The sequence below is a fragment of the Epinephelus lanceolatus genome, chromosome 12, assembly GCF_041903045.1.
Source record: "Epinephelus lanceolatus isolate andai-2023 chromosome 12, ASM4190304v1, whole genome shotgun sequence".
In the NCBI taxonomy this organism is placed as follows: domain Eukaryota; kingdom Metazoa; phylum Chordata; class Actinopteri; order Perciformes; family Serranidae; genus Epinephelus; species Epinephelus lanceolatus.
The window spans coordinates 42,966,288-42,982,804 of NC_135745.1; the positions used below are offsets into that span (position 1 = coordinate 42,966,288).

At 41.6% G+C, this 16,517-nt stretch overlaps 1 protein-coding gene across 25 annotated transcripts in view; it reads left to right on the top strand.

Moving 5' to 3' along the window:
• The first annotated feature begins 7,707 nt into the window (after nucleotides 1-7,707).
• Nucleotides 7,708-16,517, top strand: part of dlg1b (discs large MAGUK scaffold protein 1b) — a 204,637-nt gene continuing 195,827 nt past the window's right edge. For 14 of the 25 annotated variants that reach the window (XM_078172775.1, XM_078172778.1, XM_078172783.1 and 11 more), the window contains exons 1-2: nucleotides 7,710-8,640; nucleotides 15,557-15,688. In XM_078172775.1, the coding sequence (XP_078028901.1) occupies nucleotides 8,622-8,640; nucleotides 15,557-15,688 (151 nt within the window). In that variant the 5' untranslated portion in view covers nucleotides 7,710-8,621. Of the gene's footprint in view, nucleotides 8,641-15,556; nucleotides 15,689-16,517 lie in introns of all 25 variants that reach the window. The other 11 variants (XM_078172769.1, XM_078172771.1, XM_078172770.1 and 8 more) reach the window with 3 other exon arrangements.

The following is a 16,517-nucleotide window of genomic DNA, read 5'->3' on the forward strand; positions in this document are numbered from 1 at the left end:
CTGAGAGCCAGATGGGATCGAAATTTGGTTAAAATGTGACGGGACGGAGAGGTGTCCTGGGTCAAGAGGTGCTGCCAGTGACAGCTGGTCAAAATATTGTTCAGTAGATGAGAGAAATATGTTTTTATATTTCATTCACAGCATGTTGGTGACACGGGAAGAGTAGGAAAAATCTCACGTTACTCTGATTTGTGAGTGTTTTATTCCAAGATGGTTCCACTGCACGTTTTGCACCACAAGAACAGAAACTGAGCTAAGATTATATATTTTTAATCACATTAGGTATTAACTAATAAATAAACAGCCACTTTGTTTTATTGTAGTTTAGTTTGTATTTTTCCAGAGACGTCAGACTTGGAGTTAAAACGAAGCAGTTCAGTTTTTACTTTAGTAAAAGTAATAATACCACAGAGTAGAAATACTTTTTTTTACTGAATTATAACATAATTCCACATGCATGTACAAAACAATAAACAAAAGCAAAAATAACCCAAGTCAACCAACAGGAGAGAATTTAAAAAAAGGAGACAATGCCATACTCTAAGTATGAACATCAAAATATTCTTAAAATATCAAAAGTAAAAATACTCAGTCTGCAGAATTAAATCATGTTAGTGGATTATAATTATTGATGCATTCATGTGTTCATCAATTTCATATTGCAGCTGGTAAAAGACGAAGCTCATTTTAATGACTCTATACACTGCTGCTTTAGGGGAATATATATACACACACACACACACATATATGTATATATATATATATACATATATATACACACACATATACACCCTTTTACTGTCAGTACACAGTGTGATGTGTGTTGGTGGGCGGGGCTTAGCTGGAGGCAAAACAGTTCTCCACAGACATTAGCTAGCGCTAGCTAACAAGTTGTGTTGTCTTGTTTTAGACGATGGAGGAAGGTGATGTGAGTGGTGCGTTCAGAAACACTCATTGTGAGTGTGGGAGCGCACTCTGACACAAACTGGAGCGTTGATAAATTGGGAGCGCTGTCTGAATGTAGCGTTGGGTTATCCAGAGCAGCGCACTCTCAGAGTGGCAGAGCGCACTCTGGACACTCTGTCTGTGGAGACGGAGCAGCAGAGCGCCGAGCGGAGTGAATGTGTGATTAACTTAACCGTTGGTTCATTCATGTAGAAATATAACGCTGCGTTTCTTCCACCAACAGGGCTCTCATTTTAGTGTAGAGCGTCAGACTGAATTTACCAACGCACCATGTCAGGTCACTCACTCTCCGGGACCGCCAGTGTTACTGGAATAAGTAAACACTGACCAACGGGACCAGACTGGCCGACCCGTATGCTCTCACTCAGTGGATGGATGATGTCACAGGAAGCCAATCTTACAAAGGAGGACCACACTTGTTTGTTTTGCTATGGAAGCTAACGTTAGCTAATGTGCTAAAAAGTTAGCGTTGCAGAGAAATCCAATCTTCCTCTTAATCCCTCCCCAGTTTCTGATGAGGTGGACATGATAACCCTTAATACACATAACCTTATTCATCCCTACAACAGGAAATACTTTTTCCCTAACCTGATATGAAGTGTGCGCTGCACATGTGAGCATTTTTGATGATGGCCTCCGTCCAGTCCTTTGGTCTTATCACATTTAACCATAGTTGTCTTTGTTTTTGTTGACGGGCAGTGGCGGCTGGTTTTGAGCCATGACTCCTTCTATTCTGGCTCCCAATAACACAACAAGACAAACACATTTTAACACTCCTATGGAGCCTACAGCCCTGTGGGGGAGAGGCAGCTGCACCTCCAGCTGATAACATGACGTCATCGTGACGTCGGCCCTTAAAGGGTCTGTAGCCTCACGTTCAGCAGCTAAACTTAGCTCAAAGTGCACACCCATGGCAGTGAGCAGTAACTGTCTGTGGGTTGCTGAATTGGCCAGGAAACTAAAAGGTTTGTTCGTGACAGTTGTTCAGCTTGTGTTTATCTGACTGTGAGATTTAACACGGATGTTTATTCGTGTCTTTATTCGACTCAAAGAGCTCAGAGAGCTCATGGGACGTCATTTTGTGTCTCTCTGTGGTCATTTTAAGTCTCTACCTGGTCAGTGCGTGTTCATTCGACTGACATTTTGCAAGTGAAGTCCAGGGGCCCCCCTGACACTTGGGCCCCTGGGCCTGTACCCTGTAGGCCCCATCAGTAAGCCATCCAAGCCTTTAAATCTATCTATCTATCTATCTATCTATCTATTTATGCTGTGTTACCCTGAATCTGTGGAATAAACTCTGCTATGCCTCCACAGCAAACATATTGATTTATTGATTAATCAGGAGTGAGAACAGATGTTTTCATGTAGTAGCTGTTGTTAAACAAAGACCTCAATCAATATGTTTGCCGTTTACTGTGGAGACATTTCTGAAAAAAGTTTTCTTCACAGATTCGAGGTAACACAGCATTAATGATTAATGATACATAAATAGTCATTTTGTGGGTGAAGCATTGGTTTAAATGGATAGATGGATTACTGAATGGACCCACTGGGCACAGGCCCAGGGGCCCAAAGTGTCAGGGGGCCCTGGGCTTTACCTGATGCTGCCTGTGTGTGTTGTGTCTCTGAATATGTGAGCTGTGTACCTGACAGTTATGTCGCCTCTCGTGTGTGTATTCCTTCTGTACAGCCCTTTGGTGACGTGAATCGTTTTTAAATGTGCTTTATAAATAAATTTAGGTTGAGTATTGATCCTGAACAACTAGGAGAAACAAAAGTTTGGGTCGCACGAGGATACACCAAGCATCTTCATGGACCTCTGGCACACATGTTCAGTGTGGCTTTTCCAATTTAATATTGCGTTTACGAAAATTCCTGAGAATTGTGTTTACGGTACTTAGAGAATGTCTGAAGAGTTTATGAATATTTTAGTTTCATCCTTGTTTTTGTTGCAAAAGATCATGAGGTTACATTTTTTTATTTTTACCGCCATCTTATTCAGCTGAGACTATTTAAAAACAGCAGATATTTCCTCATTTACACACTTTATTAGAGTTCTGTTTAAGTTTTTGTTTGAAGCTATCATTTTGGTATTGTCAGCAAATAACATGAAATTAACTCTCCATGTCAAAGCCAAATCATCACTGTAAATCAGAACTAATAAAGGGCTGAGGATCGGGGTGGAGGCCAGTCTTAAGTTATTCTCTGCACCTTCTCCTCATACTCTTCACTCATCTTTCACCTCTTCTCCTTCACTTCTATCCATCTATTTAATATTTATTCATACAGGGACAAACATAAAACAATGTCCCACAGGGGTCAGTACTAGGTCCCAAACTGTTCTATAAACGATATATGCATGGTGTCCAGAAATTTTATGTTGTTTGGAAACTGCAGTACAGACACAGATGTTCAGGTGATGATTGATAATGTCGATGTGGAAAGAGTCTATAAAACTAAATTTCTGGGTGTGATTTTAGACGACAAAATCTGCTGGAAACCTCAGATCAGTGACGTCAGAGCAAAACAAAACACGTACTGGACCATAAATTACGTCGCTCGTACCACCATATATGACTTACTGTGTGGAAGTCTGAGGCAACACTTTCAAAAGCAACTTACAACCATTATACATCCTTCTAAAGACAGGACACATCTACACACTGTCTTTAAAGTCACATGCATTGAAATTTTTTGATCTGGTCGAATTTAAAACTGCAATAATCATGTTTAAAGCGGGAAATAATCTACTTCGGGGCAACATTCAAAAAATATTTTTGGTGACAGGGAGGGTGGTTATGATTTAAGAGGAGAATTTAATTTTAAGTTTGTATGACTAAGAAGAGTGTGTGATGCGAGATGAGTTCAAACAAAGCAAAGATATAAATTAATTTAAAAAAAACTGTACAGAAAATATATTTTTGGCAGATATATAGGTGAGGAGTGGTTGTGTTAGGGGAGTGCATATTTATTCTGTAACACTGGGTGGGACTGGGAGTGTAAATAAACTGGGTTTATTACTTATTTATTAATTTGGGTGGTAAACAGACTGGAGATAGTTGTAAATAAATTTGGGAATTTGTTGAAATAAAATATGAGTTAAGTGAAGAAATGTAAGAAAAGGGTAGGGACACATATGTTTTACTTCTACCTGCTCCTTTTCAGACACTGTTATCTTTGTCTTGTTTGTTTTTTTCTTATGTTTTTTTTTTTTTTTTTAATTATTTTTGGTTTAAAATAAAGTCATTCATTCATTCATGACAGCTAGATGTCTACAGCCCTCTCCCTCTCTAGAAATGTCATAAAACAACTCCATATCTTATCAAAGGTAGAATATGTACCCTTGATGTAAGTTTTCCTCGGGCAACAGAGTGTGACAGTCAGGTCAGCCAGGTTTGTAAACTTGGTCTCACAGAGGATTCCAGAATCTGGCTACGGTGAGTTTTGCTTGTAATAAACAGAAGAGGGTCATTTTCCTATCTGCCTTGTTTAGTTTACAATTTACTGGAAAATTTTCCAAGGATTCACAGCTCAGGGCGTACAGACAACTCAACACCTACGACATGTTAAAGGATGTCCAAAACCTCTATCCAGAATACCTGGATATTTGGGCAGTCCCACAGGCAATGAGACAGCGTGCCCTTTATGTCTTCAATTTATTTAACGTGGTTGGAGTTACATACATTGTCACTGTCCACTTATGTTGCAGTAATTTATAATGGGCGTTTATGGATTGTGTTTGAGCTTTCAAGCAGATTGACTGCCAGGCCTCCACTGAGATATGATATTTAAAGCAAGATTTATACACGTGAGGCAGACGCTACGCTGCAGCCGACACCTGTGGCCTGCGCTGCTGTTAGCATTTATACCTGTGTGGTGGTGTGTCTGTGTCACTCTGCAGTTACACCTCCAACACACTAGTTGGCAGTAGAGTTTCTGTGAAGTGCTGTAAAGTTTAGTTGATTCAAAACACACATTAAACACATTAAACACACACTAAACACATGTTAAATGCACGTTAAACACACATTAAACACACAGTAAACACACATTAAACACACACTAAACACACATTAAACACACATTAAACACACTGAACACACATTAAACACACACTAAACACACATTAAACACACACTAAACACACATTAAACACACATTAAACACACTGAACACACATTAAACACACACTAAACACACATTAAACACACAGTAAACACACATTAAACACACAGTAAACACACATTAAACACACATTAAACACACACTAAACACACATTAAACACACACTAAACACACATTAAACACACATTAAACACACATTAAACACACAGTAAACACACACTAAACACACACTAAACACACATTAAACACACACTAAACACACATTAAACACATGTTAAATGCACGTTAAACACACATTAAACACACAGTAAACACACATTAAACACACACTAAACACACATTAAACACACATTAAACACACTGAACACACATTAAACACACACTAAACACACATTAAACACACGCACTAAACACACATTAAACACACACTAAACACACATTAAACACACATTAAACACACTGAACACACATTAAACACACACTAAACACACATTAAACACACACTAAACACACATTAAACACACAGTAAACACACATTAAACACACACTAAACACACACTAAACACACATTAAACACACACTAAACACACATTAAACACACATTAAACACACATTAAACACACACTAAACACACACTAAACACACATTAAACACACACTAAACACACATTAAACACACACTAAACACACATTAAACACACAGTAAACACACATTAAACACACACTAAACACACACTAAACACACATTAAACACACACTAAACACACATTAAACACACATTAAACACACTGAACACACATTAAACACACACTAAACACACATTAAACACACAGTAAACACACATTAAACACACACTAAACACACACTAAACACACACTAAACACACATTAAACACACACTAAACACACATTAAACACACACTAAACACACATTAAACACACATTAAACACACTGAACACACATTAAACACACACTAAACACACATTAAACACACAGTAAACACACATTAAACACACACTAAACACACACTAAACACACATTAAACACACATTAAACACACTGAACACACATTAAACACACACTAAACATACATTAAACACACAGTAAACACACATTAAACACACACACATTAAACACATTAAACACACATTAAACACACAGTAAACACACATTAAACACACACTAAACACACAGTAAACACATTAAACACACAGTAAACACACATTAAACACATTAAACACACTAAAAACACAGTAAACACATTAAACACACATTAAACACACTAAACATACAGTAAACACATTAAACACATTAAACACACAATAAACACACATTAAACACACTAAACACACATTAAGCTCACACTAAACACACATTAAACACACACTAAACAAACACTAAACACACATTAAACACACACTAAACACACATTAAACACACTGAACACACATTAAACGCACACTAAACACACATTAAACACACAGTAAACACACATTAAACACACACACATTAAACGCACACTAAACACACATTAAACACACAGTAAACACACATTAAACACACACTAAACACACAGTAAACACATTAAACACACATTAAACACATTAAACACACTAAAAACACAGTAAACACATTAAACACACATTAAACACACTAAACATACAGTAAACACATTAAACACACAATAAACACACATTAAACACACACTAAACACACATTAAACACACACTAAACAAACACTAAACACACATTAAGCACACACTAAACATGGCTTAATAGAGACAGTTTCAAACACAAATCAGCTTCACTATAACTCGCAGCATTCACAGACAAACACTTGTCTTTATCTGGACACATTTTCCCCACAAATACAACATGCTAACATTATTAGCACAAGCCTATGGCATTTTACATTGTATAAATTAGCCTAGCAGCTAGCAGAGATTTCCTCTGCTCATATTTCAGCCAGGATAAATCACACACAGTGTGTGGAGGCTTTATTGTCTTCACAATTTATTGTTTCTTATCTGTGAAATTAAAGTAAATCAAAGCTTTGTTTCCACTGAGGGAAATGGTTTCAGCTCACAGAGACAGACAGGAGGTCTGCGTCACTGTGACACTGTGGAGTTACATTTCTGGGGAGGTGCACGAAACATAAATTTCACCTCAGTCTCTTAATTTCTGAGGAGGTCTGGGAGCCGTCCATCAGGCCCGTCTTGTGTTTATCAGCTAAGGTAGGTAAGGATAGGGATTTTTGTATCTCAGATATATGTAGCTCACAATCTGCAGATAATTAGTTTTAATCACAATTAACCTGCTTTTTTCTTCATCTTTTACATCCTCCTCCTCCTCTTCATCATTGTCTCTCCTCTCCATCCTTGAGTTTTTCTTCTCCTCTCTTTGCTCTCTTCAGACCTTACAGTCCCCTCCTTTTCCTCTCTCTTTCCCCAGACTTTCACCTTCCCTTTCTCCCAATCCCAAACTTTTGTCCCTTCCTCCACCCTGACCCTCCTCCTCCTCCTCCTCCTCGGTCCTTGTAGGTGAGCTGCATGATTGGGCGGCAGGTTGGAGGGGTAGGCTTTTGGAAATCACATGGTTCACATTTGCAGCTCCGTGAGACGCCATTTTGGAGGAAAGTTTGGAATTTGTAGACCTGGGGAGGTGGAGGAGGAAGAGGAGGAAGGAGGAGAAGAAGAAGAAAAGAGGAGGAATAAAGAGGAAGTGGAAGGAAAGGAGAGGAGAGGAGGGATTTACACTGAGAGAAGTTTGACACGAATGCAGGCTGTGCTGGGAATAATAGCCCGGGACGTATAAAGTGTGCGTGCCAGTGCGGGATAAATCAGTCCGGGTTTGGCACGGCTTGAGTTTAGGTGTGCCACCAGGCTGGACTTTGAAGTTGTTTTTTTTAATATCTGGAATAAGCATCAAAGCTCCGGAGCTGGTTACTTCCCTGCACCGCAGCAGCACAGCGGTCAGCTCATGCATGCACCGCCTGGCACTCAGCCTGCTCTGGAAACTGCTTTTCACGGGGAGTTTGGCACTCGGCAGGTCCCACTCGGTCAAAGCTAGATTTCCACTTTTTTTTCTAACACAGCCGTGTGTCGCCACCAGCGGCCAGTCTGCGCGGTGCACGCCGGGGCAGGGAGCCTCTCTGGCGGGGAAGTACAGCACGGAGAGTCGGTAACGGATCCGGAGCTGTTTTTTCCCCCTCTGGATCCTGCTCGCTCCTTGTGACACTACTTTGAACCGGGACTGCTGCGTGTTTTTGCAGCAGTGTCCCCCGGAGATTTGGCGTTGTTATTTTCGCTGGACGTGTCAGTTGTCCCCTGACAGTTAGTTTGTTTGTCGGAGTGTTTTGGCTCGGAGGGCAACTTGGTGTCGTCGTGGAGGGATTTTCTCCAGACTTGGAGCAGTGACAGCGGGGTTTAACTGGCGGAATAATCAATAAACAAAAAGCCGTCCTGTGTGAGGAGTGTATGAGGCTAACACACAAGTAGCTCCAAACCGAGCCGAGCCGAGCCAGACCCGACCATGCCAGTCAGAAAGAAAGGTAAGCCGCTCTCACTTAAACATATTAACTAGCAAGCTAGCACGGCTAACCGCTGCCTGCTGGGAGAAACTCAAACTGCAGCTCCGTGGAAAGAAACACTGGAACAAACACACAGTAACACGGATACAACTCGACATTAACACAGCCCGCACGGCTTATCCCGGCCTCACCGGGCCGTGCCGTGCCGGGCAGGTAAAGTGAGTTAAAGTAGGGCTAGCCGGTTAGCCGCTGTTGCTAACCAAGTTGTATATGGGGCACCTTGTCTGGAGACGAGCCCAACTAAAAATAAACTCCAATATCAATAAAATATTTACAACACACTCAACAGCTTTCTTTAAGTAGGTTAACTTTAGGAAAAATATAAAAAAATATTCTTACTCATTTGTGATACTAATTAACTTGTGTACTGATACTTGTATCCTTAAAAAAATCCTAAGGGACTGTTCGTTACTTGTCAGGAGGAAGGAGGTGGTGCACAGAGGGGAAGGCATGGCACATTTTTTTAAGCACTGGGCAGGGACTTGTGATTTTTATTATGGCTGAGAGGAGGGACAGAACTTTAAAGGGATAGTTGGGATTTTTTTGTGGCTTTTTTCACTGGCTCTGTGCACAAGGGCAGTAACGCACATCCGGTTTCGCCGGGGCGGGCTGCTAGTTTCTGCTTTTCTTTCTGTCTCAGTTAGAGCCACTCAACACAAACAACCAGGGCTGCACCCTGACAATCGACCAAACCTAAAGGTGCGGACACACCAAACCGGCATCAAAGAACTAGTGGCGACAGAAGCCAACTGTTGCCTCATCTACGTCGCCCTGTGTCAGTTGCATTTGAACACACTACACGGACTACATCCGACGGCCAAGTAGCACGTACGTTCTGCGCCTGCGTGAGAGAGAGCGGAGTGAGAGAGTGGTACATCCTGTCAGCCGAGGGGTTTCCTATCTGTGCAGCCGAGCACCGCAGCACCTCCATGGACTATTACATCCAGACGGTCCCGGTGTTTCCTCCGCAGGCTCCACTTCACTCAGCTGCCTGATAAACCCGCTGCTTCTTCCCACTTTAACCTGAATAACAAACCAGGGCTCGGTGCTCCCGTTGGATCCAAACGGAGAGCCGGGGCTAGCTCAGAGACTAGCGGAGGCTAACTGGCTGTGCTTCCCTCCGGTCATGCTGCGGCTAACGCTCCGCTAGCCGCTCCCAGCTAGCTCCGGTTTGTTATTCAGGTTAAAGTGTGAAGAAGCAGCGGGTCTGTGGGGCAGCTGAGTGAAGTGGAGCCTGAGGAGGAAGCACCGGTTAGCCCCGGTTTCACTACAGGCAGATTCACTCGCTACAGGGGCGAGGAAATAAAACCTGAACAGCCAATCAGAGTGATCTCTCTCACCGACAAGCTCCACTGCTGATTCAACATGCTCAATCGGCTGAAAAGCCGCCAACGCCAAAGTGCAGACGGTGCGGGACACACTGCAAAAACTAGGCCGACAGACGCTCACAGACGACCTGACTTTGGTCGACGGCTGACCGTCGGCTTGGTGTGTCAGGACCTTAAGCCGACCAGGAAGGTCATTAGTTGGCAAGATTTAATTGATCACTTAGTCACAGAAAAAACAACAAATAAACAAACATGAAACTCTATCAGGAGCTGCACCTTGTCAGAATAAATTCAAACCTATATGACTGGAGCATATGTGACTTTACTTTGAAAGGACAGACACAGGAAGTGTCCTCGTCAGGTTAATTTCCAGGGCTGGTACCTGCGGTTATTCCACAGGCTAGTTAATAACATGTCGGGCAGGAAATCCAAAGTGTGGGATCATTTTGAGAAGGTGAAGGACGAACCCAAGGTGATATGTAAACTCATCTTCATTGGTCGACTACAAACATGACGTATCATGTGAAACATGGAAGTAGCTACATGCCCATTAGCCCACAGCGTCATTAACAGGCGGCTCGCTCAGTGTGTGACGTGCACTTGTAGATAAAATATAGTCCTATATTAATGAAGGTTCATTAGTACGGTTTGTATTTCTCTGTAATGTAGCACAGTGTTAACAATGTTACTGATACTATTCTTTCTCACACCTTCAACTCAAACCACCAAAATATATCAGTTAATCATTACATTCATATCAGAAACATGCAGGAGACTAGTCCACTGATGGACCCTGATGAGGACTGTTGGTCCACTGATGGACCCTGATGAGGACTGTCGGTCCACTGATGGACCCTGATGAGGACTGTTGGTCCACTGATGGACCCTGATGAGGACTGTTGGTCCACTGATGGACCCTGATGAGGACTGTCGGTCCTCGGATCATCTGGGTGATTTTATACGAGGCAGTTGAACCATTGTGGCTTCATGCGTCATTGAGCAGCTTTCACAGGAACGAACGAGGTCCTGCGTTCGTCGCTGTGTCCAGTTCTCTTGATATATCCACGGTGAAGCCAACAGCCAACGCGAGAGAGGGAATAACTCTCCACAGCAGCAGATGGCGGTCGTCTGTATTCATCATTCAAAAAGGGAAACAGGAAGAGCGTCTCAATGCTAGTTAGCCAGTTAGCACATTAACAACCCAGTCGGAGCATATTTACCATGCGCCAGTGAACAATAACACAAACCATCAGGAAACGTTTCTGCTGAAGAGAAAATGAGTCTGACCTTATTCAACATGTTGAATCGGCCAAAAAAAAAGCTGATGAACACGCCGCACCGACAGGGCGACAGATGCTCATGACGCCCCAACATCAGCTGCTGGCCGACTGTCGGCTCGGTGTGTCAGTAGTTTCAAGTCTAGATTTGATTTTCAACTTTAAACTTTCAAACGTTAAATGGAAAGTTTTTAAACAGCCGTCTGGTCAGCTGATTTTGTCACTGTGGTGGACGTATATTTGGGAAAGCGGTTGTTATATATACATGTTGCTAAAGCTAGCTGTGTGCACGCTGTAGTGTGTGTGTGTGTGTGAGTGAGTGTGAGTTTCTCACCCTGGTGCTGTTTGCTCGATGCTTCGGCTCCAGCGTCCCCATTTGGTGTGACTATAAAGAATATGGTTAGTTATGGCTGAGGGAGGGTCGTACATCTCCCTCGAGTCACTCAGGGAGGCTCAAGGAGAAGATTTGTAGCTTTGTGGAGGGTCGAGAGAAAAAACAAAGTCAGCCCTCTCCTCTGATAAATAAAGAACAGTCCCTAAATCATTCAAACGTGTCAGTAGTGAGTTAACAGTAATATTATTTCAGTCGCATAGTATCACTGCAGGTCTTTCACTGGGACACACAATTTAGCTGTGATATATTGTACATAAATGAGATTTTGGAGCACACGTTAAATGTATCAAGAGGAATAAAATAAGCAACACTCGTGAACATGAATACAGAAGAGAAAAGCTACAATAAAAATATGAGTAAGATACTTGGATCTTCATCACTAAGAGTTTATATTTACAATTATTTTAGTATGCTGGAAACCGTCCGTATTCTGCTGCATAGACTGTATGTAATTGTATTGTTACTGTTATTATTTAATATTGCATTTTTTAAAATTCAGTTTTAACATATTTAAATTTAGTTTCTATTTGTGCACTTATTTTTTAACGTATTTTATCTTATGTGTACTTTAACACCACTGTGTTGTTGTTGTTGAGAGGAAGTGTGGTTGTTTTTTTTGTCTTTTATGAGCTGATGAACAGCTGAATTTCCCTTCAGGGATAAATAAAGTTCTGTTCTGTTCTGTTCTGTGGCATGTTCAGCTTGTAAAGGACAAAAGGAGCTGGAGAATAGATTAAAAAAATCTTTCATATTTCCTGTCATTTCCCCCTTTAAAAAATGTATTTTATTCTTTTTATTTTTGGATAAAACATTTATATTTTATTTCATATATTAACAAGAGACAAATAAATATAATGTAGATGTTTCAGAATAAGCTGCACAGCTTTGTGCCGATTGTGCAAAAATATTAGTGCTGTTATTGAGTAAAAGTTCACAGTGGAGCAAATATGTGGATTGAACAGCCCAAGATAGGTCTCGGGGATATGGCAAAAAATCTTATTATCTTCCCTGTATTGATCGTTATTTATATTTATCATGATATAAAATGTGATAATGCTGCGAGTTTGAAACGTGTCCTGATACCATCTTCCAGCTCCCTGCAGCGCTCACAGAGGTGCAGAGGCATTTTAAGGATTTGAGGACATTCGGGGCTCAGCTAGGACCTTTGTTGGAGTGCAGGGATTCGTTCAGTACCACTTTTATTTTGCAAAAATAATTCACAGTTCATCAGTTTATTTTTATTGTCAATTAGAAAATGGTTGGAGGGCCACCCGGCCAGATTCGGCCCACAGGGCGCAAGTTGAGTATCACTGACATACAGGGTTCCCACGGTCATGGAAAACTTGTTAGTCATAGAATTTCCCATCCTCAATTTCCAGGCCTGGAAAAGTCATGGAATTAGTAACAATTACTAAAAGTTTTAGAGAAGTTGTGGAATTTTTTGTGTGTAATGAAATTATTTGTCACCGTGATCCTCCGTGGATTACCTACGCAGTGTCACAGACATAACCAACTGGATCGGAAAAGGTTGCTGTTAATTTTCACACAATCATTTTAAACACACACTCACTTTAAAGGCGATATTGGCTGACGCTGATGACGTGCTGATACTACCCCTGGCAGTTAAAGTAGAGTATTAGGCCGTGTTTACATGAAAACGATCCGCTGAAAACAGAATCGTTTCTCATTTTCATTTTGAAAAAAGTTCAGCGCTCAGATGACAACGTTATGATAACAACCTCCGTGCACACTGATCTACAAAAATGACCGTAAACGCTGTAGTATACCTGCCAGGAGATATAGTTGGCGGTGTGACTCCAGAATCTGGCTACAGTGTGTTTTGCTTGTAATAAACAGTAGAGTGTCATTTTCTTATCTGACAATAAAACAACACGCGCCTGTGCACATGCGCTTCCTTCTACAGAACCGTGATGTATAAACACAAAATGGCAACCGCACGAACGTTTGTCGGGACTCATTACGAGGTGGAGTTGTGGAGTTGTTGCAGTAAATCCATACTTTTGATAAATCCAACAGGCTGAGCAGCACAAACAGAGCTCGGGAGTGTGCCATTGTTGTTGTGATGGTCGACTTTCTCGCGCATGCCTCGTGACTGGAACCGTAATGAGCATGTGCGAAGTCTCCGTTTTCAGAGGAACTGCATCTTGAAAGTTTACATGAAAACAGAGACGGTGCCGTTTCCAAAAAAATTGCACTCACATTTTCAAAACATTATCAGGCACCCAAAGCGCCGCCGTCGTGTTAACAATCAGCCAAAACGTAGCTAAAGTTTACTGTTTTCGGTTGAAATCGTTGTCGTATGAATGGGACCTTGGTTTGCAACAACGTGCCCATTGCTGCCTGTTCCTTAAAGTCCTTAAAAGTCTTAAATTGATAGCATTGGGTCTTGAAAGTCAGTCAGAAGTCTCAGACGTGTATTTAACAGATCCTGATTAACTTTCCTCGGTGTTCTTTCAGTTTAGTTTTGGTCCCAATTTACAGCTTCATGCTTCAGAAACAGACGCTTGTAGAGGCTTATAAACCCAAATCTGACCTGATGCTTCCCTCAGAGTCTGAAACACTGACCTTTATTCAGTGAGTCGATCAGCAGGGGAGTATCAAAGAGAAAACATTCTGATAATCAATAACTCGCTTTAAGTCATTTGTTAGAGGTCTCTGGTTCCAGCTCCTGAAATATTTTAATTTTCTCTCTGTTTTTTTTTTTTTTTAATTACAGTAAACTGAATATTTAATGTGTTTTGTCTGTTTGAAGAATCACCTCTGGCTCCGTGATCAGAGACGGATATTTTATGGACTAAATAATCAGCAGATTGATTTATAATAAAAATTATGCTCAGTTCCAGTCAGGGTCTGAATTAACAGCCGCTGTACATACATGTAAATGTTGGAGTTTTTGTGTCGTCTCTGGTCGCACTGCTTCTGTCCTCTGTGTCGGGGACGGGTTTCACCCTCACACAGTGACAAGGACTTTATGGTGCATTCAGGTGCGCCTTGTAAACCCAGTGCTTTATACTCGAATGGCAACAATGGTTGTTTAAAGTGAGAAAATTTCTGTTTGTTTGGTTTTCCTTCGTTGAATATTTGTCATCACGTGGTGCTTCACTGCAGCATTTTTTATAATTAGAGACTAAAATCATCGCAATGTCCCGTTCATTTCTACATTTTAAAACTCAAATCAAGTTGCAAACCCCAAAATAATCTGGGATCATCATGAAGTTACTCTACAGCAGCATTTTTAGATAATTAGATACTGAAGTTTTTGGCTGGTAGAAAATATGCTCGGCCAGTGGATTTTTTCATCCACTAGTCCCCCTGGTCGGTGAGTCAGAAAGTTGATTTCGGCCACTGGTTCCAACTTAATCTACATCTCTACTTCTGATTGTCTTTCCAGGTCCTTAAAAACTCAAATGTCCTCTATTACTCTTTGAAATCAACATATGCATTTTATTTAATTTCCTGTAGTTAATGTTGAGTCAGGTTTTGTTTCTTGAGCTGCAGAATCAGACGTTTTGATGCTCTATAAACACAAATCTGACCTGATGCTTCCCTCTGATACACTGACCTTTACAATCATCTGTTAAAGGCCTCAAACTCCGTCTATACTGACCTGAAACCTTCCGGCAGTCTTGAATTTCTTGTGTTTATTAAAAATATGACATGTACTGAGAGATTATTGCAGCAGCTGTTCATTCAGACCAGTGTGACGTTGGTCTGCAGAGCTGAAGCTGCGCTCTGCCACCTTCGTGTCTCCAATCAGTTCTCATTAGCCGCTGAGGCTCAGAGTGAACCAGCAGCAGAGACTGCTCCCTGCTGTATCCCCGCCTCACCTCTGCTTGCTTCCTCCTCCTGTCTTTCAGACGCACAGCGAGCCCTGCTGCTGCTGGAGGAGTACCGGGCCAAGCTGCACCACGCCGAGGACCGGCAGCTCCGACACTCCATCCAGAGGGTCATCGACATCTTCCAGAGCAACCTCTTCCAGGCTCTCATAGGTACGATCGCCTCTCTCTGGTGCACTTAACAAATGGTCTCACACACACACACACAGAGCCGGGAAAAATGCTGGAGCTCTGGAAAGTCCTGGAAAATTGACAAGATGGTCCCACATTCCTGGAAAACAAGACGTTGAGAAGTTGTTGAAAAAGTTTAGTAATGGCCTCAGTTCAGCTGCCGTGATGCCTAAATAAAGGCAGACTCAGTTTTAACATGGAGGAAACACAAATTCATTCAAGCTTTAATTTCTCATCCAATATATGCGGTGTAAATGACATCAGAGGGAAGGCAGATGCCTGTAAGATGCATTTGTAATGATGCCGTATGCTCCGTTTTAATGATATTTCTAAACATGTCATAGTTAAAGGGAAAGATCGGATTTTTAGGTGGAGCTGTGTGAGGGTATTTATCCATACTCAGCGTATTACCTACAGTAGATGTTGGTCGACGCCCCCAGTTTGGAGAAGCTGGCTGGAGTCTGACACAGAGACAAAGCATGTTCTGCTGTGGAGGGGTCGGAAACAAAAAATGTTTTACACGCCTAAAAATATCTAAAACAGAGTGAGCGTACGTTATATTGAGGGTATTTTATAGCTTTGTTTCCATCAGACAGTCTGTTTCGACAGGGAGGCCGTGAATGATTCTAGTTCCCATCTGTTCCCATCTGATGACACTGCTGAGGGTGCAGCAGACTGCTAATGTAAGTGTAAGGGAACCAGGCAGCGCTACAAACTGTAGTTTCCATCAGTGTTAGGAAGGTGTGGTTTGAAGCTGGTTTGTGGTTGGAGAACGTAGGACATCAGCAGGAGAAGGACGGGTTGTGTACGA